A 26,501-nucleotide genomic window follows, 5' to 3' on the forward strand; every position below is an offset into this window, starting at 1 on the left:
GTCACCGTGATGGGTCACTGGCTGTAGCAGTTTTCTAGTGTTGCCTTACCAAGCTACCGCGTGCGGGCGGTTTAGGAAAACAGGTGCTTATTGCCTCACGGTGGAGGCAAGAAGTCTGAAATAGGTGACAAGCGAGCCACACTCCCTCTGCAGGTGCTGGGAGGGATCTGTTCCAGAATTCTCTGCTAGCTTCTGGTAGTTTCTTGGCTTGTGGCGGCTTACCTCCAGCCCTCACATGGCCTTCTCCCTGTGTGAGTGTGCCTGTGTCCAAATTTCTCCTTTTTATAAGGACACCAGTTGTAGTGGATAGGAGCCCACCTTAGTCCAGAATGGTACTGTCTTGTCTTAACCAGTTACTTCCTCAGTGACCCTATTTCCAGATAAGCCTGTATTCGGAGGGACTAGGGGGTTAGGACTTCAATAGATGAATTTGGGGGGATGCCATTCAGTCTGTAACGCTGGCCTTTCCAGCAAGTGATATTTGGGCAAAGATTAAAAGAATGAAATCATGGTTAAAAATGAGTCAAGAAAGAAGGAAGTATGGGAAGAAGGAAATTCAAAGAGACACACCAAAAAGGCGGAGAGTTCATTTGTCACGAGTGGTGAAGAAAAACTTGGGAGACCTCCCCAGCATGAGCTATTACAAGCATGTTCAGTATTGATTGATTCATTGATCCCTTTGCAGCTGCAGTCCTCCGATGACACCCACAAAGGTTTTAGTTAGAATCTATGACCGCGGTGCTAACTGAAGTGTTAGTGTCGCTGCTCCTGCTTGGGTTCGGACACTGACTGTGAACCTAAGTCATGGGGCAGGTGAAAGACATGGCCCATTGCCACCGAGTCTTCTCACCTGATCCTTCATCGTGGGCTTCTCGGTGGCCTTCAGCAGGAAGGCCGTTGCTTTGATCAGGGCTGGTGAGCTAGCAGCTGATTTACTCAGGGTTAGACATGATTTCAGAATGTGCCCTTGAGGGCTCTGAGGAAGGAATTTGCTGCTTCAAGAACCTGGTGAGGTGCAAACCTCAAAGCATACATTAAAACGAAAGGAAAACTCTGTTTTGTAACCTCAGGTTTCATTTGCCTCAGAGTAATTTCACGGCTTTCCCGAGGTGGTTTTGTTGTGTGGTCATGTGAAGCCAACCTCATGGACCAGTTGAGCCTCTCATGATAACCCATCTCTTTAGTTATTGACGGTTTGCAGCTGAGATGCACACATCCTAGCATAAGTGACCCCAACCTTGCTTTTTCACGAAGTGCTTTTGTAAAAAATCATCTAGTTGCATCGGTCAAGGATGGAAGTTTACCTTCATTTCAGAAAAGCAACCCAGAACTAACATCATGGTGTCTCATCTTTTGCATTAGGGTTTCCGTAATGCTTATATTTCAGTTTTTTTCTTCGCTCAGCATTTATAACATAATTATGACCTATTTCTTCAACCAAGGTGATAAGGCCAACTTATTCCTAACTGTAAAAGGTAGCAGTAATATCAGTGGCTCAGCCATTCAGAATCTCTTCAATAATACAAAACAAGGGATTAGTTGGCCTTGCTGGATTCTGATGGTTTCAGTAAGTTTTCTAGAGTGCTCGAGGACAGATGAAGCTTTGGTGCAAAGGAAGTAAGAATCATAGAGGCAAGTGGTGAATCTGCATGAAGTAAATCTGCATGTGAGATTTTTTTTGGCCGAAACAAATCCAGTCTTTCCAAAGTAATGCTACAGCAGAAGTTTCTGGCATGAAGACATTCCCCCTTTGATGTTGCTGCACATGGCTGCCAGTGTAAAGTTGGGGTCTTTCTTGCTAATCAAAAAAACTTGCACCCTTGCGGAAAGGCCTTCTATACGGACCGTAAGAAGCAGTGAGGGTCGCACGTGTGATTTACACAGTTGATGGGGCATCCAGTGTGAGCGGCCTCTCTGTTTCGTGGGGAAGCAGATGAACGAAAACTAGAGGTGTAAAATAAAAACTCAGATTTCATGTCTAGAAATTTTTCTAAAAAACACAACAGACACGGTCCCCAGGCCCTTCAGTCTTCTGCTGCCATGCGTGTGCTGTCTCTGAGCAGGTGTCGCATCAGCCGAATCCTTCGGACCCCTCAGGGCCACGCGCTCTTGATCGGCGTGGGTGGCAGTGGCAAGCAGAGCTTGTCCCGGCTGGCAGCTTACATTTGCAGCCTTGAGGTCTTCCAGATCACTCTGACTGAAGGCTTTGGAATCCAAGAACTTCGGGTGAGTAAGAGCGGAAGACAGCCCTTCTCCCCTCACTGCCTAGTGGGTGTAAAGCCTGAGCTGGTAGTGTGCCCAGGTCAGCTGGGACTCCCGGATTTGGCCAAAGCCTCCCCAACCAAGAGGGGAAAAGCTTTGGGGGGATTTAGTTAAATTTGTCTGTTTCTCCTTCATGATAAATTTAGTAATTGTAAAATTCGTAAATGTCGATAAGTATATAAACCTATAAGCCTATAGATCCGACTCGGAAAATGTATTAAATACTTGATTAAAACAGGGGGCACCTGGGTGCTACAGTCATATGGGCGTCCGACTCTTGGTTTCAGCTCAGGTTCTGATCTCAGGATTGTGGGATTGAGCCCCACGTTGGGCTCTGTGCTCAGTGGAGAGTCTGCTTGGGTTTCTCTCTCCCTCTCTCTTTGCCCCACCTCCCTGTGCATGCACTCTCTGTCTCAAATAAATGAATAAGTCTTTTAAAAAATAGTTTAAATACTTATTTACAACAAGCATGGTTTTCCTTTTGTATTGACCATGCCTGCTGTTCAACACTGTTAGTATTCCTGTATGTTGGAGGGGGAGAAAAAGACACTGCCTTTACAAGTCTACTTTGGATGAATCATGAAAATAAAATGTGATGAGAATACATTTAAGAAACTCTCATGTGCTTTTAAAAGTTGGCTTTTTCATCACAGCAGTAGTTAAAATAATATTCAGAGTTTGTGGGAAGTGAAATGTGGGTGAAATGCAACCATTTTCAACCAAAAAAAAAAAAAAAAAAAGAAAACAAATCCCATGCTTTCAATATTATTAAACAAAGCTAAATAAATAAGCAAACAAAAACTGTTTTCAATGAAATAGTTGCTGAAATGAACAGAATCTTCCTTTTACTGTGTTGCTTGGCAAGGGCATCCCCAAATTCATCATCAGTCTATTAGGAGGGAGTTGTCCATCAGCCACCGGTTGTCATCCCTATGCTCCATTAAGCCATGAACATGGCGCTCATCATTAAATGCCAGAAAAAGGGGTGATGTCATGCTGTTTGCCCCCAAGCTGGATCCCTGAGAGGGAAGAATGTGTGAACGGGGAAAGCTCTCGCATTATAGTTACTGAGTTCTTCCCAGCCCTCACACACATAGTCCCCACGTCACGTCAGCATTTTAACAGCACATGAATGATGGCTTCCTTTCCTTACAGGTAGATCTTGCCAATTTGTACATCAGAGCTGGAGCCAAGAACATGCCCACTGTGTTCCTGCTGACAGATGCCCAGGTTCTAGATGAGAGCTTTCTCGTGCTGATTAATGACTTGCTGGCATCAGGTGATTAAACCAACACATTCCTTGAAAGATCTTCCCCAATGACAAATTATCTGTAGTTGCAGTGAACTTTAAAGAGAGATAATTTGTCTTTGAGATGTTTGCTAGGGCAGTCTTTGGGGAGAACCCTATAAACCTGACTAATTTGAGGTGCATCGCTTTCTTAGTCTGCTTACGGCTGTGAGGTGCCTTGGAGGAGCCTTCAGTGAAGTAAATGTTATTCCTACACGACGAGCCTAGTGGTGTGTCCATCAGAGCTTGTCCTCAGTGTGTGGTGTGTCTTGTAAATGCAAAAAAAAAAAAAAAAAAAAAAAAAAGATATTCCTGATTTCAAACTCTTTATCCTTTAAACTGGACTTTGTATTATAAAGCATTCCAGGCATTAAACAGTCATATCTAATATTTAAATTGTGACTGTCTCTCAGTAATTCTCCTTATTCCTTTGGGGGCAGGAGAAATCCCGGATCTGTTCAGTGATGAAGATGTAGACAACATAATTTCTGGAATTCGTAATGAAGTTCGTGGTCTAGGCATGGTGGACTCCAGAGAAAATTGTTGGAAATTCTTTGTGGCCAGGGTGCAGCTACAGCTCAAAGTAAGAAACCCTTGTTGACTTGCATAGTATTTAAAACCTGTCCTTGGAACTATGACACGGTTCTAGGTCAGGATTCATACTATGAGTTTGAATTGCCGTCATTGGTTTGGAAAGGACCTTTGCATTTTTACATGTGCTCATGTCTGGAATAAACCTTCCTGAAGTGTCCCACGATGCTGAGCGTCTACAAAACATGGCGCTGAGCAGACCGTGCGGTGCTGGATTGAATTGGACGTGGTCTCTGTCCTGGAGGAGCGGACACTGCTCCAGGAGACGGGGGCCCTCACAAGTAATGATAGCACAGGACTGATGTTGGTAGTGCCGTGGGCTACAGGTGAGTGCAGCATCCTTCGCTGCACTGGGCTCTGCTGGAGGGAGCCCTGTCGCATGGGTCGGCCATGGGTTAGAATCCAGGGGGAAGCAACGAAATAGCATTTATGTCAGAGGAAGGTTGGACTGTACAGGACACCTTCAGAGAAACACAAGATTGCTCTGAATGACTGGAACACAGGCTTCCTTTTGGGAGAAGGAGGTGGTCAGGCTAGGAAGTAAATGAGGATGAGGTAGGGGGCTGAAAATCATGAAGAGTGCAATGGAAGAGCTTTGAGTTATGGCACTGAGTTATGTCAGAACTTCAAGGCAAGCAATTTAGGTGTATTAACCAGCAGCCTGAGGCTCAACGGGACGTCTTTCCCTCCAGAAGCCTCTGTGCTTCAGTGTAGCTCCTACAGATATAATGTACCCAAATACTAGCAGCAGTGAAGATCAGATACTGTAAGACATGCCTCCAACCTCACGGCAGGAAGCCAGTGTATGGCAAAATCAGGCTTCCTGGTGTAGAAATGGTTAGTAACCTACACAAGTTCCCACTTTGCTGCTACTTCCAGAATTCTCGGCCCGTCAAGCTAGTAACAGGGTCCAGGCTTCAGTAGAGCCTGGCGCCCGCAGGGATAGGGGATGGGGCAGTGCCTTAGCCGTGAATACACCTCTCCTTGGAGGTGTGGGGCGTGTATAGGCTGCTCGTCCGCCCTACTTTGTTAAATTCCACATTAATCTTACTGAGCAATTCTGGGCTGATGTTACATCAGAATTTACGGTTCAGTTATCCAAAGAGTTTTGTCCCCATCAAAATGTTACTAAGAATAGTTTTGTCAGCAAGGCCAGAGGTTTCTCCCTGTTCCATGGCAGTACATTTAGATCACATTTTCTTTATGAAATGGAAAAACAGGTACAGTAATAGAATATGAAATGGTAATGATATAAATCACTGACTATCGAGGTCTGTTCCTCAAAGCAATAGAATCAGCATCACCTAGAAACGTTTTAAAAATGCAGGTTCTCCAGTTCCCACCCCAGACCTCTTAAATCAGAAATTCTGCACAGAATGCACAATGTATGTTTTAATAAGACCTCCAGGTAATGCTGAGGCATGCTGAAATTTTAAGAACCATGTTCAAAATAATGCAGGAGGGGCGCCTGGGTAGCGCAGTCGTTAAAGCGTCTGCCTTCAGCTCAGGGCGTGATCCCGGTGTTCCGGGATCGAGTCCCACATCGGGCTTCTCCGCTGGGAGCCTGCTTCTTCCTCTCTCACTTGCCTGCTGTGTTCCCTCTCTCGCTGGCTGTCTCTCTGTCACATAAATAAATAAAATCTTTAAAAAAAATAAAATAAAATAAATAATGCAGGGCCACCAGGGTGGCTCAGTTGGTTAAGCATCCACTCTTGATTTCAGCTCAGGTCATGACCTCAAGGTCGTGAGGTCAAGCCCCATGTTGCCTCCATGCTGGGTGCGAAGGCAGCTTGAGATTCTCTCTCCCCCTTTACCCCTCCCTGCTCCCTCGCTCTCTCACTCCCTGTCTCTCTGAAAACAAAGAAACAAAAAATAAAAAAGCTAAAGTAAGTGCCCTTTACATATGTCTTTTATATATACCTTCGCTGGCTTCTGTGGGATAAATTTCCAGAAGGGGTATTGCTAGGTTCAATAGTTGTAGCTGATAGTGGTTTTAAAATACGCCTGCGAGTTCTTTGCCGTGTTTCTTTTTTTTTTTCTTTCTTTTTTTTTTAATGTTTTTTTATTATATTATGTTAGTCACCATACAGTACACCCCTGGTTGCTGATGTAAAGTTCGATGATTCATTAGTTGCGTATAACACCCAGTGCACCATGCAATACGTGCCCTCCTTACTACCCATCACCAGCCTATCCCAATCCCCCACCCCTCCCCTCTGAAGCCCTCAGTTTGTTTCTCAGAGTCCATAGTCTCTCATGCTTCATTCCCCCTTCTGATTACCCCCCCTTTCTTTATCCCTTTCTTCCCCTACCGATCTTCCTAGTTCTTATGTTCCACAGATGAGTGAAACCATATGATAATTGTCTTTCTCTGCTTGACTTATTTCACTTAGCATTATCTCCTCCAGTGCCATCCATGTTGCAGCAAATGTTGAGAACTCGTTCTTTCTGATAGCTGAGTAATAGTCCATTGTATATATGGACCACGACTTCTTAATCCAGTCATCTGTTGAAGGGCATCTTGGTTCCTTCCACGATTTGGCTATTGTGGACAATGCTGCTATGAACATTGGGGTGCATATGGCCCTTCTCTTCACTACGTCTGTATCTTTGGGGTAAATACACAGTAGTGCAATGGCTGGGTCATAGGGTAGCTCAATTTTTAACTCTTTAAGGGACCTCCACACTGTTTTCCAGAGTGGCTGTACCAACTTGCATTTCCACCAACAATGTAGGAGGGATCCCCTTTCTCCACATCCTCTCCAGCAATTGTTGTTTCTTGCCTTGTCAATTTTTGCCATTCTAATTGGCATAAGGTGGTATCTTAGTGTGGTTTTGATTTGAATTTCCCTGATGGCTAATGATTTTGAACATTTTTTCATGTGTCTGTTAGCCATTTGTATGTCATCATTGGAAAAGTGTCTGTTCATATCTTCTGCCATTTTATGATTTATTTGTTTCTCGCATATTGAGTTTGAGAAGTTCTTTGTAGATCTTGGATACCAGTCTTTTATCTGTAGTGTCATTTGCAAATATATTGTCCCATTCCGTGGGCTGCCTCTTAGTTTTTTTGACTGTTTCCTTGGCTGTGCAGAAGCTTTTTATCTTGATGAAGTCCCACAAGTTCATTTTATCTTTTGTTTCTCTTGCCTTTGGAGACGTGTCATGAAAAAGGTTGCTTTGGCTGATGTCGTAGAGGTTGCCGCCTATGTTCTCCTCTATGATTTTGATGGATTCCTGTCTCACATTGAGGTCTTTCATCCATTTGGAGTTTATCTTTGTGTATGGTGTGAGACAGTGGTCAAGTTTCATTCTTTTGCATGGAGCTGTGCAATTTTCCCAGCACCATTTATTGAAGAGACTGTCTTTTTTCCACCGGATGTTTTTTCCTGCTTTATCAAAGATTAGTTGCCCAAAGAGCCGAGGGTCCATTTCTAGGTTCTCTATTCTGTTCCATTGGTTTATGTGTCTGTTTTTGTGCCAGTACCATGCTGTCTTTGTGATCTCAGCTTTGTAGTACAGCTCGAAATCCGGCCTTGTGCCCCTTGTGATGACCCCAGCTTTGTTTTTCCTTTTCAACATCCTTGGAGATTCGGGGCCTTTTCTGGTTCCATACAAATTTAAGGACTATTTGTTCCAGTTCTTTGAAAAATGTCATTGGTATTTTGATCAGGATAGCATTGAAAGTGTAGATTGCTCTGGGTAGCATGGACATTTTAACTATGCTAATTCTTCCAATCCATGAGCATGGAATATTTTTCCATCTTTTTGTTTCTTCTTCAATGTCTTTCAAGAGTGATTTGTAGTTTCTAGAATATAGGTCCTTTACGTCTCTGGTTAAGTTAATTCCAAGGTAACGTATGGTTTTTGGTGCTATTGTAAATGGGATGGCTTCCCTAATTTCTCTTTCTTCAGTCTCATTATTCGTGTATAGAAATGTAACTGATTTCTGAGCATTGATTTTTATATCCCACCACATTACTGAATTGCTCTATAACTTCTAATAGTTTGGGAGTGGATTCTTTTGGGTTTTCCACATAGAGTATCATGTCATCTGCGAAGAGAGACAGTTTGACTTCTTCTTTGCCGATTTGGATACCTTTTATCCCTTTTTGTCGTCTGATTGCTGTTGCAAGGACTTCTAGTACTATGTTGAATAATAGTGGCAAGAGTGGGCATCCTTGTCGTGTTCCTGATCTTAAGGCAAAGGCTTCCAGCTTTTCCCCATTGAGAATGATATTTGCTGTAGGCTTTTCATAGATGGTTTTTATGAGATTGAGGAATGTACCCTCTATCCCTACACTCTGAAGGGTTTTAATCAGGAAAGGATGCTGTATTTTGTCAAATGCTTTTTCTGCATCTATTGAGAGAATCATATGATATTTGGCTTTTTCCTTCCGGGTAAAATCTAAAACACTGATGGATTTGTGAATGTTGAACCACCCTTGCATCCCAGGGATGAATCCCACTTGGTCGTGATGGATAATCCTTTTAATGTACTGTTGGATTCTGTTAGCCAGGATCCTGTTGAGGATTTTGGCATCCATATTCATTAGGGAAATCGGTCTGTAATTCTCCTTTTTGATGGGGTCTTTGCCTGGTTTGGGGATCAAGGTAATATTGACCTCATAGAATGAGTTTGGTAGCTTTCCTTCTGTTTCTATTTTTTGAAATAGCTTTAGGAGAATAGGTATTATTTCTTCTTTGAATGTTTGGTAGAATTCCCGAGGAAAACCGTCCGGTCCTGGAGTTTTGTTTTTTGGAAGGTTGTTTATCACTGTTTCAATCTCTTCATAATTCATTGGCCTGTTTAAAAAATCAATGTCTTCCTGTTTCAGTCTTGGTAGTTTATAGGTTTCCAGGAAGGCCTCCATCTCTTCCAGATTGCTTAATTTATTGGCATGAAGCTGTTGATAAAAGTTTCTAATAATCCTTCCAATTTCATTGGTGTTGGTCGTGACCTCTCCCTTTTCATTCATAATTTTATTAATTTGGGTCCTTTCTCTATTCTTTTGGATAAGTCTTGCCAGTGGTCTGTCAATTTTATTAATTCTCTCAAAGAACCAGCTTCTAGTTCTGTTGATCTGCTCTACTGTACTCCTGGTTTCTAATTCATTGATTTCTGCTCTAATCTTGGTCAACTGCTTCCTCATGCATGGATTAGGTCTGTCCCTCTGTTGCTGTTCCAGCTTCTTGAGGTGAGAATATAAAAACTGCATTTTAGATTTTTCTATTCTTTTGAGTGAGGCTTGGATGGCTATGTATTTCCCCCTTAGGACTGCCTTTGCAGTATCCCATAGGTTTTGGACTGTTGTGTTTTCATTCTCTTTGGTCCCCATAAATTGTTTAAACTGATTTTTGATTTCCTGGTGTATGGAATCATTCCTGAGCAGGATGGTTCTTAGTCTCCAAGTGTTTGAGTTTCTTCCAAATTTTTCCTTGTGGTTGAGTTCCAATTTCAAAGCGTTGTGGTCTGAGAATATGCAGGGAATAATTTCAGTCTTTTGGTATCGGTTGAGACCTGTTTTGTGTCCCAGAACATGGTCTATTCTTGAGAATGTTCCATGGGCATTAGAACAGAATGAGTATTCTTTGCTTCTGGGGTGTAGTGTTCTATATATATCTATGAGGTCCAACTCGTCGAGTATGGCATTCAAAGCCCTTGTTTCTTTGTCGATTTTCTGCATGGGTGTTCTGTCTATTTCTGATAGTGGAGTGTTGAGGTCCTCTACTATTAACGTTTTTTTATCTATATGTCTCTTTATTCTGGTTAAGAGTTGGTTTGTGTATCTTGCTGCTCCCCTGTTGGGGGCATATATATTTATAATTGTCATATCCACTTGTTGGATACATCCTTTAAGAATAATATAGTGCCCTTCTGTGTCTCTAACTATAGTCTTTAGTTTAAAATCCAATCTGTCTGATATGAGAATTGCTACCCCAGCTCTCTTTTGAGATCCATTGGCGTGAAAGATGGTATTCCATCCCTTTACTTTCAGTCTGAATGTATCTTTAGGTTCAAAATGAGTCTCTTGTAGACAGCAAATGGATGGGTCATGTCTTTTTATCCAATCTGCGACCCTGTGGTGTTTATGGGTGCATTTAGGCCATTTACATTGAGACTAAATATTGAGAGAGACGGTTTTAATGATGCCATGTTGCCAGTAAAGTCTTTGTTTGTATTGGCTGTGACTTTCTGTTCTGTATCCCTCTTGGGGCCTTTTTACTTTTATAGAACCCCCCCTTAATATCTCCTGTAGGGCTGGTTTCGTGGTTACAAAATTGGTCAATGACTGGCGATTCTGGAAGGTCTTTATCTCTCCATCAATTCTGAATGACAGCCTTGCTGGATAAAGGATCCTTGGCTGCATGTTTTTCTCTGAAAGAGCTTTAAAAATGCTCCCCCCCAACCCTTTTTCTCATTCCAGGTCTGTGTAGACAGGTCTGACGTAATTCTGATGCCTTCGCCTTGGTACGTGAGAAATTTCTTTGCCCTGGCTGCTTTCAATACTGTATCCTTGGATCTAATATTTGCGAAATGCACTATGACGTGACGTGGTGTAGGTTTGTCATGGTTGAGCTTGGGGGGGGTCCTCTCTGCCTCTTGGACACGAATGTTTGTTTCCCTTGCTAGATTCGGGAAGTTTTCAGCTACAATTTGTTCAAATATCTCTTCTAGACCTCTGTTTTTCTCCACCTCCTCAGGGATGCCGATGATTCTGACATTGGAACGTTTCATTGAGTCAGTAGTCTCCCGCAACCTACATTCCTGAGCGTGGATTTTTTTTGAGTCCAGATTCTATTTTAGCTTTGTCTTCTACTAACCCATCCTCCAATTCGCTGATACGTTCTTATGCCTCATTCACCCTGGCCGTCAGACCCTCTAGTTTTGACTGCATTTGGCTCATAGAATTTTTAATTTCTGCCAGATTCGCTTTCATTTCCACCCTTAGAGATTCTATATTCTCATTAACATTTTCGTTAATACTTTTTTCAAGTCTACACATCATCTTGACCATCGTTACTCTGAATTCCATGTCTGATAATTTGGTTATATCCATATCCATTAGTTCTGTGGCAGAGGTCACAGACTCATTGTCTTTTCTTTGCTGGGGGGATTTCTCCTTCTCATCACTCTGATGAGGAGAGGTTGCTGGGTTGTCCAGAGCCCAAATTATTGACCGGGCCCCAGGCCGTGCGCCCTTGTTTTATAGGGATCTTAGGCATGTGGGCTTCTTGATTTTTCAGCCTGCCTTCTGGGGGAGGGGCCTGCCGCGCCAATACTCAGGCAACCCTGTTTGGGTAGAGTCTCCGTGTCCCCTGCGAGGGGGGATGGGGATGGGCACCCTGTGAGCTGGTATTTCCAGGCTTTTGTTCTCTGGAGGCTTTCCCTGGCGGTTTGCTGTGCTTCTTCTGAGAGTCAGAGCAGCAGTGGCCGAATCTCAGCCTCTGTCTCAGAACAGAGGGATCGCGGACCGTTCTCCACTGATGTTCTGGCCACTTTAACTCTGTTTCTGTTGGTGCTGCTCAACCCTGCAGCGTCCCAGGATGTGCGCCCCACACCCGGCGTCCCAGCCCTCACTTCCAGAGCTGGCGCGTCTCTGTCCTTTGTGTTTCTAACACCGCCAGCCGCCCCCGTGCGCTCCTGGAGCTCCCGGTCTCAGTCTGGTTCCAGTGAGCGCACCAGAGCTCCGGTTTTCAGTCTGGTCGCATGCGTTCCCCGGCTCACGGTCTCAGTCTGCTGTCTCGCTGTCTCGCGGGTGCCAGTCCCGAGTCCACGGGCTCCCCCGTGCAGGTGGCTACTGCTTCCCGGTGCCCGAACATGGCAGCTCCCTCCCCCTTCCGTTTATCTTCTGATATCTGTGCGCGGTTTCACGGCTCCCCGCTTCGTACCTCAATACTCAGCGCTGGAGATGTTTATTTGTAGAGATCCAGATGCATCTTCCTGCGTCTCAGGCTGATTCTGTGGATGTTCAGGCTGGTCCGGTACCTATCCAGCTCGACTCAGGGGACCGGCTGTAAAAGGAGTCCCCTACTCCTCTGCCATCTTAACTCCTTTACTGTGTTTCTGACTTACAGGTAGGGTATCAGTCCTCTCTTGTTGAATCAGGGTGGGCTTGCGAGTATGGACAGCAGACAGGACGCTGAGGAACTTGTGAGGCTCAGCTCCAAAGGGCCCGCTTTTCCATTGACTTACACGTGGTTTTGTTTATCAGAGTTCTCTGTATACCAAGCAGTTAGTCTTACATATGTGTTGCATCTATTTTTCCTATTATTTGTCTTTTAAATGTATATACAGCATGTATTTGTTTATAACTTGAAGAAGTTTTTTATTAGATGAATCAGTGTTTTCCTTTATGGATTTGGAGTTGCTTGTGAATTCATAGCAGAGTTTTTCTCTCCAAGATGATAAAACTTGTCACTGGAAGCATTTTGAACTCAAGTGGGCAGCAAATAAGAAAATATCGAAAGTTGAAAGACCCGTGCTTTCTGGTCTTTGCCTTCTGCCAGCGCTCTTCCTGGTGCCTCCTGCCTCGTGAGCACTACACCGGTGCAGTGGGAGCCTGTACTCGCAGGAAGGGGGGGCAGGCAACCTCGGGGCGCTCTGGGTAGGAAACCAAGGCTTCTCCCCAAGACCCTAAGCTGACGTCTTGGTGGCCATGTGTATCACCTGCCACGTCTACCTACCAGGGAGTCGGAGGAAGTGAATTTTTTATCTTGTCACACGGCCTTCATGAATAAAATTAGAAAGGGATTTTGGGGTGGCAAGAGAATCCATCATTCCAGTATCCTTATGTTTTGTGTTTAAAACTTGACTACGTCTGGAATATATTTATTATCATATATGGATCATATATGGTAAAGATGAGCTGAGAGGTTTCAAGTTATTTTTTTCCAAAACCATATCTTTTTATCTTAACACCGTGTATTCCTTCCTTACTGATTTAAAGTAATACCTTTATTATACATCATATTGGGACTTATTTCTAGATTCTCTATTTTTTTCTTGGTAAGTGTCTATACTACTGATCCTGGCCTTGTAATGTGTAAATTATTAAGGTTTTATTACACATTTTTTGTATCAAATATCTCACTGTTCTTGTCTAGTTTTTCTTTGTTCTCACATATCTGCACATCTAGAAAAAACATCAGAATCATTTTTTCAAATTCTAAATACATTCCATTATAATTTTGATTGAAATTGTGCTGATGGCTTATTTTATATTTGGGAGAATTTAATCTTTATTATATAAAGGTTTTTATAGAAGGACTATTTCTTTCATAAGGTTTTCTGATAGTGTGTTGTCTGTATATAGGAGAGCTATTGGTTTGTAATTTTATGACCCAGTATGTTGATAATCAGCCTCTCTGGTAGTTTATACTAGTTGGTTGCTATCACATAGCCTGCAGGTAATATTTTGTCTTTTTTAACATTCTATTTATCTGCTTTCCTCCCTCATTGCATTGGTAAATCTACTGAACATTAGATAATTATGATGGTCGTTGAAATTTTGTCTTGATTTTTACATTAATAAGAATGTTTCTAATGTTTTCAGTATTAGGTCTTATGTTGGCTATATCTTGTCAAGGAATTATCTTCTAAATTCCTTTTCAGCATCTGTTGAGATAATTATATGGTTTTGCTCCTTGAACTTACTAATATTCATGCAATACAGATCGATGTACAGAAGTTTTATGTTTCTTAAAAAGATTTTATTTATTTATTTGACAGAGAGCAGAAGTAGGGGATGCGGCAGGCAGAGGGAGAGGCAGGCTCCCCGCTGAGCTGGGAGCCGGATGCGGGACTTGATCCCAGGACCCTGGGATCATGACCTGGGCCAAAGGCATACATTTAACAACTGAGCCACCCAGAAGCCCCAGAAGTTTTACATTTTTACTGTTTTAAATCAGTCAGTCTTGGGGCTCCTGGGTGGCTCAGTCGGTTAAGGGTCCGACTCTTGGTTTCGGCTCAGGTCCTGGGATGGAGCTCCGCGCTCAGCAGGGAGTCTGTGTGACGTTCTCTCCCTCTGCCCCTCCCCCTGCTTGTGTGCTCTCTCTCTTTCTCTCTCTCTCTCAAATAAATAAATTTTTTAAAAAATAAAAAATAAATCAGTGAGTCTTTCCCTTCACCTGTTTCCTTTGACTCCACTCCAGGAAGCTTTCCTGAAGCTGGGACCAGTTTTGCGTTCATCTCGTTTCAGAGGCCCGTTTTCAGTATTTACTTCAGTACAAGCTAGAATTTATTTTGGAGTTAGATATGGATCATTTTCCCCACATTGTCACGGGATTGCTGATTGAATAATCTATGTCTTTTCTACTAAAATGAGTAGGAGGGTTTTTGGGTTTTGTATTGTGTTCGGCGTGTTTCATGCCGAGGAGGAATAGGATATTTCCCTCAAACACGCCCGATCTTTCTCGGCCTCGTCACTCAGGTTGCTGCATCATGAGAAAAGGTGGTGATTAGCGTCTTACCTCGAGGGAGAAATAATACAACATAAAAATGGGTCACCTTTTAGCTAGAAAATGGCAACTTCTTTCTCTTCAGTACATAAATACTACCCTCATACTCTTGGACTTTAAAGGATTCTGGCTTGCTCTGTGTTAGTTTCATATACTGTGATATTCACCAGAACATACTAACAACTCCAAATTCCTGATGAGCGAGTCCTTCCCTTGCATATGTTCCTAGGTGGGCAACATGGGAAGCTAAATGTGTTACAGGGTTGGTGAGCACACCTGGCAGGTCGAGCTCAATGATGTGAAGTTGCCACCCCATTACCCATGCTCACCACCCAAAGCCAGTTCCCATTTGGAATGCAAGGGCAGTAAGAACCTGTTGGCATGCAAAATGTGACCTCTGAATCCCACAGGGCAGTTCCCATTAATGATGATCAGATGTGAGCCCTTGGATGGCCTGAAATAAACCAACGAATAAATGCCAAATGCCTTCTCTCCTTCAGTTTTGTATATGTGCATCTTTTCCTACGTAATACTCACCTGGCAACTAGAGTGGAGTACTTTTCATCTTCTCTCCTGTTGATTTTAGTTAACCCGAAAACTGTTCTTTTCTTGCCTTCCTTCTTAGCCATCTGATGCCATAGGGAAAGGAACACTTACTGTACATAGCAGCCCCTGATTGTTTCCCAAGGCTTTAGATACCTGTCTTGTTATGTATCTACTGAAGGATGTGTGTATGTGAGTGTGTGTGTGTGTGTGTGTGTGTATACACATACATAGCCATGTGATTCTGTATTTTTAGAGAATGAAAGTGTCCCTTCTGATGATATAAGATGTATGTGTTCATTGTAGAGAATTTAAAAATACAGAACCATATGAGGGGGAAAAATAGGCTTTAATTGTATTGCCTGGAGGTAACTACTGAAAACCTACTGGTATATTTCCTTCCAGGTTTCTCTATGTATATAAATGCATGCAAAGTACATATTCCAAGCTGAAGTGTTTTTCCACATCTGTCACAATTTTTTTTACATTCCTCTGTGCCTTTTTTGTTGGAAGCCTCCCACAGGGCAAAAAAAATGAAATGGTTCCAAGAATTTGGTGTATGGAGTGAAATATTTCACTCACATGTACTTTATTCTAGTTATCTACTTGTAGAACACCTTTATTCATGTATGCCCTTTACCAAATTTCCTACTGGTTTGTTACAGTTTTCTTTGATTTATAAGAACTCTTTCTATATCTGGATAATATTCCCATGTCCATAATGTTCTTGTCCATTTTACATGTTGCCAGTGTTTGTCAAAGTTCATCACAGTCCTAACTTTGCTAACAGTGACTTCTCTTTTATATTTATATTATCAAAAAATACCTAATTTTTCTTACATGGATTTTATGGGTTAAGGCTTTTCTTTTTTAGGAAGTGTTTCCATACTTCATGGTTATGAAAATATTATTCTGAATTCTATTTAAATTAACTTAAACTGCTTTGAATGCTAAGCTATGGATTGTTGTGTATAGTACAAGGTGGCTTTTCTACTCTCCCCGACTCCTAGATTCTCCAAATGCCATTTATTATATAATATTTCACGACTGATTTGAAATGCTACCTGTCTCATAATCATACACTAAATGTCTAAATATATGGTATTCTATTTTTTGACTCTTCTATAGAATTCTTCATCTCAGCCTGCATGAATACCACACAGCTTTGCTTATTGTAAATTTGTAGCATATTCTGGAATCTGGTAGAATAATATCTTCTTCCTTTTCTACATTTACTTAGCTATTTGTACCTTTACTCAAAGAACTATGGAATCAGCTTAACATTAAAAAGAATCCTGTGAGGGGCACCTGGGTGGCTCAGTTGCTTAAGCGTCTTGATTTTGGCTCAGGTCATGATCTCAGGGTCGTGAGATCGAGCCCCATGTTGGGCTCCGAGCTGAGTGTGGAGCCTGCTTGAGACTCTCTCTCCCTCTCCCTCTGCCCGACTCCTCTGCTCACACTTGCACATGGGCTCTCTCCCACTCTCTCTCACAATAAAAAAATATTTTTAAAAATCCTGTGAGAATGTATAGACTAAATTGAGTGTGATGGATACATCTACAATATCGAACGTTTCTGTACCGTTCTATTAATAACGTTTAAGTTTTGTTTCTCGACAGTGTGACTTGTGAATAATCTCTTTCTATGAATGTCCTTAGCCTTTTTTATTCCATATGAACTTTAGAATCACTTTGTGAAGCTCCACTCATCTTGTTGGGAATTTATGAGAATTGCTTAAAATTTGTTAGTGAATGTGAGAGGAATAAATACCTTTATAATAGACGTTCCTCTCCAGGAATGTGGCACAGCTTGTCATTTGGTCACAATGTCTTCACTGACCCTCAGTAAAGCAGCTAGCTATCTTCATATATTTTATGCATTTCTTAAGTTCTTACTCATCATTTTATATTATTTTTTGCTCTTGCCAGATCATGAGGGGCATGTCAGAGTGCCGGTAGATGGAGGGAAGGAGGGATGGATAGATGCTTGTTTGTCTTACCAGCCTGTCCATTGGACACTCTAGTAGGTTTCGTATTTTGTACCTTAGAGTTTGCTGAGTAGGTCGTTACATAACCTTTGAATTGTTGCTCCTCCTTTCTAATAATTACCTCTTTTCCATGTATTATAATAGCCATAATTTTTGCATACCATTTAAAATTTTTAGGTGATGATAGTAGCATCTTTGTCTTATTTTTTATTTTAATGGGAATGCTTTTAGCTTTCCATCATTAAGCTTTCTATCATTATATTGGATTAACTGTAGGCTTAAGATATTTTTAATATTTTTAGGAAGAAGTGTTGTATTTTATCATGTATGTCCTTTCATAAATCCCCTTGGTTTTTTTGTTTTTGTTTTTTGGTTGGTTGTTCTTTTTTTTTTTTTTTTTTTTTTAATTTTGGCCTGTTCTCTTATTATGGGGTTTTTATAATGCTCTTCTAGCCTTTTGAGAGTATGAAGCAAGTTTTCTTTTTCAGGTTCTTAGATACCTCAGTGCAATTACCTTCCTTTAAGTCTCCTGGATGCTTTTTAAATTTTTCTTGGTTTCATCGTATTGTCCCTCACGCCGCAGTTGAGTTTTCCTTATCCTTCCGGTTTTTGTTCTTTCTCCCTCTCCCTTCTCCTCCTTCTTCCTTCTTGGATAGAATAGACAGCAATTCATATGTGGGGTTTGGCAATAGCCAGTGTAGGTGATGGGCTCCTGCCTCGCTCTGCAGCTCATCTAGGGAGCCTGACAGTCTGAGCAGGGCTGTTGAGCAACACTCCCATTGAGGCAGCAGATTAACACAGGAGCTCATGGCGTAAACCACAAGACTTAGTACTGACACACATAACCTTCATGATAAGTCTGTGATCTTGTATAAAAAGCTCAAATACTTAACCTGTCGCATAGAAAATCAGATGTTGCAAAACCTTACCCTTGCATGATGGTCAAGTCTAATCTCAGATCTTCATGAGTTAGCAGACAATGCACCCAACTTCCTTTCCTTCATGTGGATGACCACCCAGGATGACTTTATCATTGAGGAGTGCTGTCTTCTATCCATCCCGCCCCTCATTCTGACACTTGAGTTGATGGAAAATAGCACCCATGCTCATGGATGGCTTGCCCGGTGCTGATCCCAGGCCCTGTCAGTCTCTGCCCTGCCACCAGTGTTTTTCTGATCAGGACCACACCTTTCTGAATACAGTACCCTAGCTCCTGCCCTTGCATTTTTTGGTAGTATTTACATAACAGGAATGGAAGGAACGTCAGAGAGATATGAAAGGTGTGACCTTGTATTTTGTATCTGAGGTTCACTGTTCTTGAAATTTCATAAAACAGCAAAACATTTTTTTTTTTGGAGGTAGGGTCAAAGAAAAGAGTCAAGGATGATTTCAGTGACTTTGGCCTGAGTCAACAGGATAAAGGACATACCATTTATTGAAATAGGGAACATGGGAGGAGGTGTGCCTTGTATTAGTTTGGTGGATGAGGGTAAATAAAAAGTTCTACCTAAAGTTAACTTCAGATGCCCTTGATATATTCAAATAGAGGTGAACAGGATATAGCTGAACATAGCCGTTGGAGTCTGGAGAAGAGGGTGGGACTAGAGATGGAGTTTAAAGCCATCTCTGACCACCACCCATGGGGTTAGATGAGGAAGTCATGACCTGTGAAAAGAGAAGAGGTCCAAGGGCTGGTTCAAAACAAATTAGGATGCACATATCAGAATTTCATCTTGCTCAGAAGAATAGTTCACGTTGCCATCTGTTGACTCCTTGATCTATCTGCTGAGTCGTGCAAGTATTTGCTGAGTGCCTGGGAAGTGCTGGTCCCTGGGCATAGGATAGTGAGCAAGAGCCGACACCTGCCCACCTCGTTGCTGGAAAGACAAGCCCGAACCTCCAAGTTGCACAGACTGAGTGTACAATTACACCTCTGTGTATGAGAGGTGAGGGGTATATAGGGTAACCAAAGATGGGACAAGAAAGGTTTCATTGAGGGGGAGAAAGGATTGGGAAGTATCTCCAAGATGTCTATTCTCATAGAGATCATCTCCCATATTTTATAAGAGAAATCTTTAACACTGGAAGCGAAGGGCTTAATCCAAGACTAAAGGATTTATCCATTTAAATTGAATAAACTTTGCATTTGGAAAAGCATGGTTTGTGTTTTTCCCATTCTGCTCACATTTGGATATGGGCTTTGCCCGCACAGTATGGGGTTTGTGCTTGCAAGTGCACATGCGTGTGGAGTTACCACCCAGCACCAGAGAAGTGCCGACTACTAGCAGAGCAGCGCAGAGCACAAGCCCAAAACTTGCATGACATTGTTTAGATATGGGCCTAATCAGTAGATCATTATGCACCGATTGATTGTTTGAAAAAATAAAAACAAAGCAAGTGTATGGAGCTGCAGCCTGGCCTGGAAAGGAGTGTGTGGGTAGTTCAGTCCCAGGTATCAAGCAGGGCAGCTAAGAGGAGGTGATACACTCCTCCTGTAGGTAGGAGTATATAGCAGGGAATACGCAGTGGGGAATATAACTTCTACTGTCTTTACTCCCCAGGAATGGATTTTCTTCTTGCTCTCTTTTGGGATTCCACATACAATTTTTTTATGAATTGAAGAGTTTTGTTTTTAAAAAAAGAAATAATACTCCCCAGTGTAGGGGCGCCTGGGTGGCTCAGTTGGTTAAGCATCCAATACTTGATTTCAGCTCAGGTCACGATCTCAGGGTTGTGAGATCGAATCCGCACTGGGCGTGGAGCCTGCTTAAAATTCTCTCCCTCCATCTGCCTCTGCGCCCCCTCAAAAAAAAACAAACAAAAACTCTCCAATGTAAAATTGGTTCTGGCCAATATTCGTAAGTAAAAAGTGTGAATTGTTTCATTGTGTTACCTAAAAGAAAATATAAAAATGTATTGAAGGTGTATATGTTGAAGATGCTGGTGGAGTTCATGAAAATAATTGAAATTAACAGGTTATTGGATGGTGGTTGATAAGGGGAAATATAAGGATGATAAAATGATATTAAAACAGACAAACAAGGGAAGAGTTTGTCTGCTAAACTGCCATTCCTAAGAGGATTCTCTCAGTATGATTCAGATCTTACCACTCTTGAAAAATACTTAGACTTTTGAGGATAAATGCAAGCCTAAGTCATGGATAGAAGCTTCTGAAGTAAATATGTGGGAGGGTTACTTCCATCTGAGAATATATCAACTGGACAAAAATACAGAGTGACGGTAGCAATTCAAATTTCCATTACAAGAGGAAATGGACTGAGTCCTGTTAGTGATATACAAATAAATATGTACTTACGATGGAATCTTATCCAAAAGAAATTGAAATGTATTACAAAGCACAATGAAAAATGGGTTATTGCAAATGAGTCCTAACACCTGTGTTGGGGGGAAAAAAGGATAGAAAATTCTATGGTATGGATTCCAAAAGAAAGATTCTGACGTCCAAATGTTAGAGCTGTAGGAAGTACAGAGATGGTGATTTCAGGGTTTGCTTCTTACTTGTGAGAATTTGCTTTTAGAAAAGAGCACAGCTGTCTGAGGCATTTTTAACTTTATTTTCTTAGCAGACTTTTCTTTCAGTCCACTGCTGGGAACTAACTTAAGCCAATTTGGTCATTTGCGGTTGTCAGGGACTATTTGGGAGGTCATGTATATTTCCGTGACCTTCAGTACTTGCAGGCACCTGTTCTGGGATGGGGGAGCTCTTGTCCCCCAGTATCCCAACTCAGGTATGTTTCAGGGAGAGGAAGTCTCAAACTGAACTCGGGTATACAGAGTTTGTGTATACTTAAAACGGGTCTTAAAGCTTCAAAACCAGCTATATAAGCTTACTTCAGTCTTAGCTTTGTTCTTTTAGAAAACTGAATGGCTCTTACTGGAAGGATCCTTTGGGGCAGCTGTAGCAATGTTCTCATGGTAGGATTCAGCTGATGTTCTCACTGCAATCACATAAAAACAATTTTTCTGTAAGCTGTTTACCACAGCACTGGTCAAAATCAAAGTCTAAAAAGCCAAAGGGTATAATTGTTGGGATGCTTCCAATATCTAGATTTTCCTCTTCGGTTCATATAGCAGTGCAGGTGGAACTATAAGGCTTCCATTTTTCTCAGATACCTTGAACACTCCTCATTTCATCAGTAAAAAATCAGATTCATGATGCTAACTAATCAAACATTTATGCTGATGGAAGAAGTCAGCTAAGAGCTCAGGTAGCCGTCTTTGCATTGTGGGTTTCCATTAGAAATGAGAAGTGCTGGTTAAGCATCCCTGGCCTCTGCAGTTTCTCTTGGAGTACTTCATACATTAACCCATGGCCCCTAAGATAGAAAATGGGTATTTACATGCAGCTCGTACTAGAGAGAAGTTATTTCACAGGTAAGTTATTCAGCACCAGACGTCTCCCACTGGTGAATTCTATCAAATATTTAAATTAGAATGAATTCTAATCCTCCTCAAATTCTTCCAAACAATTGAAGAGGTGGAAACACCTATTTTACAAGGCCAGCCTTACACTGATACCAGAGCAGACAAGGATGTCACCAAAAAAGAAATTACAGGCCAATATCCCTGATAGAAAGGTAGGAAAATCCTTAACAAAATAGGAACAAACTGAATTTAATAGTACCTTAAAAGAGTCATACCCCATGATGAAATGGGGTTTATTCCAGGGATGCAGGGATGGTTTGACCTCCACAAATCAATCACATGATATACCATATTAACAAAATGAAGGATAAAAATCATATGTTGATCTCAATAGATGTAGAAAAAGCATTTGAAAAAATAGAACATTCATTTATGATAAAAATCAACAAACTGAGAATATAGGGAACATACTTCAACATAATAAAGGCCATATATGACAAGCACACAGCTAACATCATACTGAACAGTGAAAAACTGAAAGTTTTCCTCTAAGGTCTGGAACAAGGCAAGGATACCTACTGTCATCACTTTTACTTGTCATAGTACTGGAAGTCTCAATCAGAACAGTTAGGTAAGAAAAAGAAATAGAGGCATCCAAATCAGAAAAGAAAAAAGGTGTCTCTATTTGTAGACGACATGATCTTCTTATAGAAAACTCTCAAGACTTAACCCAAAAAAAACCTGTTAGGACTAATAAACGACATCAGTAATGTTGCAGGATACAAAATAGACACAAAAAATTGGTTGTGTCTCAATACACTAATAATGAACTATCAGAGAAATTTAAGACAATGTCATTTACAGTGGAATTAAAAAAATAAAATAGGAACAAATTTAAGGAGATGAAAGATCTCTACACTAAAACCTAAGACGATAGAGAAATTGAAAACAAATTGAAAAATATTCTTTGCTTGGGGATTGGAACAATTAACATTGTTAAAGTATCAATATTACCAAAAATGATCTACAGATTCAATACATCTTCATCAAAATGCCTGTAGTATTTTTTTGCAGAAATATAAAAATCCTAAAATTTGTGTGGAACCAAAAAAGAGCCCAAACAGCTAAAGCAGTCTAGAGAAAGAACAAAGCTGAAGGTACCATACTTCCTGATTTTGAACTACCTTATGAAGCTACAGTAATCAAAACAGTGTGGTATGGGCATAAAAACAGACACATACATCACAGTTGGGCAAAATAGAGAGCCCAGAAGTAAGCTCATACTGACATGGTTAATTAATTTTTGACAAAGAAGCCAAAACTATGCAATGAGAAAAGGATAGTTTTTTGAGTAAATGGTGTTGGGAAAATTGGCTGGCCACATGCAAAAGAATGAAACTGGACCCCTGTCTTAAACCATAACAAAAATCAACCCAAATGGATTGAAGACTTGAATGTAAGACAATCTCTAACTCCAAGAAGAAAACATAGAGGGTAAGTTCCTTCACAGGAGGTGTTGGTGATGATTTTTTGGATTTGACCCCAAAAGCAAAGGCAACAAAACCAATAATAAAAAGTAGGACTGTATCCAGCTAAAAAGCTTCTGTTCAGTGGAGGAAACCATCAGCAAAATGAAAAGGCAACCTAATGAATGGGAAAAGATATTTGCCAACCACACATTCAGTAGGGAGTTAATATCCAGAATGTTCAAGGACTCCATAAAGCTCAATAGCAAAAAACCAAGTAACCCAATTGAAAAATGGGCAAAAGACGTGAATACTCATTTTTTTTTCAAAGAAAATATACAAATAGCCAACAGGTATGTGAAAAGGTATTCAGCATCACTCATCATCAGCGAGATGCAAATCAAACCACAATAATACCTCATAGCTTTTATTGTTTTCTGTTTTTTGAAGTTTTTATTTAAATCCCAGTTACCATCCAGTGTAATAAGTTTCCAGTGTACAATATAGTGATTTAGTGCTTCCATACATCACCTGGTGCTTGTCATAACAAGTGCGCGTCTTAATCCCCATCACCCATTTAACCCATGCCCCCACCCACCTCCCCTTGGGTAACTGTCAGTTTGTTTTAGCCATTCTGACAGGTGTGAGGTGGTATCTCATTATAGTTTTGATTTGTATTTCCGTGGTGATGAGTGATGTTGTGTATCTTTTCATGTGTCTGTTGGCCATTCGGATGTCCTTGGGAAAATGTCCGTTCATGTTTTCTGCCCATTTTTAATTGGATTATTTCTTTTTTGGGTGCTGAGCTTTATCAGTTCTTTATATATTTTGGATACTAACCCTTTATTGGATATATCATTTGAAGATATCTTCTCTCAATTCATAGCTTGCTCCCCCCCACCTTTTTTTTTTAGTTTTGTTGTTTCCTTTGCTGTGCAGAAGCTTTTTATTTTGATGAAGTCCCAGTAGTTTATTTTTGTTTTTCTTCCCCTTGCCTCAGGAGACATATCTAGAAAGAAGTTGCTACAGCCAGTGTCAAAGAAGTTACTGCCTGTGTTTTCTTATAGGATTTTTATGGTTTCAGGTCTCACATTTAGGTTTTTAATCTGTTTTGAACTTACTGTTGTGTATGGTGTGAGAAAGTGGTCTGGTTTCACTCTTTTGCATGTGGCTGTCCAGTTTTCCCAACACTGTTTGTGGAAGAGACTGTCTTTTTCCCATTGGATATTCTTTCCTGTTTTGTCAAAGATTAACTGACCATATAATTGTGGATTCATTTCTGAATTTTCTACTCTGTTCCATTGATCTGTGTGACTTTTTTTTAGTACCATACTGTTTTGATCATTACAGCTTTGTAATATAACTTGAAGTCTGGAATAGTGATGCCTCCAGCTTTGCTTTTCTTTTTCAAGATTGCTTTGGCTATTTGCGGTCTTTTGTGGTTCCCTATAAATTTTAGGACTGTTTGTTCTAGCTCTGTGAAAGATGCTTTTGGTATTTTTCACCTCACACCTATTAGAATGGCTATCATCAAAAATGAGAAATAACAAATCCTTGTGAGTATGTGGAGAAAAAGGAGCCCTGTACACTGTTGACAGGAATGTCAACTGGTACAGGCACTCTGGAAAACAGCAGGGAGATTCCGTAAGAAATTAATAATTGTAGTTCCCTATGATCCAGCGATCCCGCTTCTGGTGATACAGCTAAGGGAGACAAAAGAGGTGCCTGCACTCCTATATTCATAACAGCATTATTCACAGCAGCCAAGGTATAGAAACAATGTAAGCGTAGGTCAATGGACAAAGGGAATAAGAATATGTGAGATACACACATGTGCATACACACACCTGGACACAAATAGAAAGGAATATTTTTGGCCTTAAAAAAGAAGGAAATCCTTTTATTTGGAACAGCATGGAATGAATCTCGAGGGCATTATATGAAGCGAAATTAGCCAGGCAGAGAAAGAGAACTACTACATGGTATCACTTACATGCGGAATACTGCCAGGAGGTAGGGGAAATAGGCAGCGATTGGGAAAAGGGCATATATTTTCAGTTACAAGACGAGTAAGACCTAAGAACCTAACGTGTAGTGTGGTGACTACAGTTGAAAGCACCATATTGTGTAACTGGAATTTACTAGGAGAGTAGAATTTAAATGTTCTCAGGAACAATGACAACAAAGAATAAACATATGGGTTGATGGATGTGTTAATTGACTCAATGGGGGAATCCTTTTACAATGTCTAGGTGTATAAAATTGTCACATTGTGCACTTTAAATAGCTTAGAATTTTGTCAGTTATACATCAGTAAAACTAGAAAAGTAAATGATAGGTGACCTAATACCCCTTTTGTTTTTATTTTTTAAATTATGTTAGTCACCAAACAGTACTTCATTAGTTTTTGATGTTCCATGCTTCATTGTTTGTGTGTAACACCCAGTGCTCATTGCCACACGTGCCCTCCTTAATACCCATCACCGGGCTAACCCATCCCTCCAACCCCCTCCCCTCTAAAACCCTCGGATTGTTTTCCATAGTCTCTCATGGTTCATCTTCCTCTCTGATTCCCCCCCCCTTTATTTTTCCCTTCCTTCTCCTAATGTCCTCCATGCTATTCTTTATGTTCCACATATGAGTGAAACCATGTGATAATTGCCTTTCTCTGAGTTATTTTACTTAGCATAATCCCCTCCAGTTCCATCTGTGTCAATGCAAATGGTGGGTATTCATCCTTTCTGATGGGTAAGTAATATCCCATTGTATATATGAACCACATCTTCTTTATCCATTCATCTGTTGAAGGGCATCTCGGCTCCTTCCACGGTTTGGCTATTGTGGACATTGCTGATATGAACATTGGGGTGCAGGTGCCCCTTCTTTTCACTGCATCTGTATCTTTGGGATAAATACCCAGTAGTGCAATTGCTGGGTTGTAGGGTAGCGCTATTTTTAACTTCTTGAGGAACCTCCATACTGTTTTCCAGAGTGGCTGCACCAGCTTGCATTCCCACCAGCAGTGTAAGAGGGTTCCCCTTTCTCCACACCCTCGCCAACATTTGTTGTTTCTTACATTGTTAATTTTTGCCATCCTGACTGGTGTGAGGTGGTACGTCATTGTGGTTTTGATTTGAATTTCCCTGATGGCCTAACATCCTTTTAAAATCTCTTGTGTTTTTATTACTTAAAAATCCTCTGCTGTGTTAATCTCATGAAACTAAGAGAAATATAATAGGAAAATTATCCAGGGTGATTTTTCCCCCAGTAACATTCGTTGAGGCAACAACTCGAGTTTATTTACCTGTAAAGTTGTGGAAACTTTTTTTTCCTTTAAGAATGCGGCATAGAATGATGGAGCACTTTTCATGCTTCAACAACTGTGAGGAGGGCTTTGATATATATCAGTATGTTTTCCTGGCAACCCTGGGAGGTGACTGTGATCTCTCCCTTTTTTGGAGATGAGGGCAGTGCAGTACAATTAAGAAACATACCTGTTCTCACATCGTCTGTGAAC

The 26,501-nt window shown here is 41.1% G+C and overlaps 1 protein-coding gene across 1 annotated transcript in view; it reads left to right on the forward strand.

Annotated features, from left to right (window-relative positions):
* The window catches only part of DNAH11 (dynein axonemal heavy chain 11), a 308,187-nt gene that overhangs the window by 160,598 nt on the left and 121,088 nt on the right, over positions 1–26,501 (forward strand). The window contains 3 exon segments of the mRNA XM_057304208.1: positions 2,064–2,226; positions 3,418–3,541; positions 3,991–4,133. Coding sequence (XP_057160191.1) covers positions 2,064–2,226; positions 3,418–3,541; positions 3,991–4,133 — 430 coding nt within the window.

This window comes from Ursus arctos, unplaced genomic scaffold, assembly GCF_023065955.2.
Source record: "Ursus arctos isolate Adak ecotype North America unplaced genomic scaffold, UrsArc2.0 scaffold_3, whole genome shotgun sequence".
NCBI lineage: Eukaryota > Metazoa > Chordata > Mammalia > Carnivora > Ursidae > Ursus > Ursus arctos.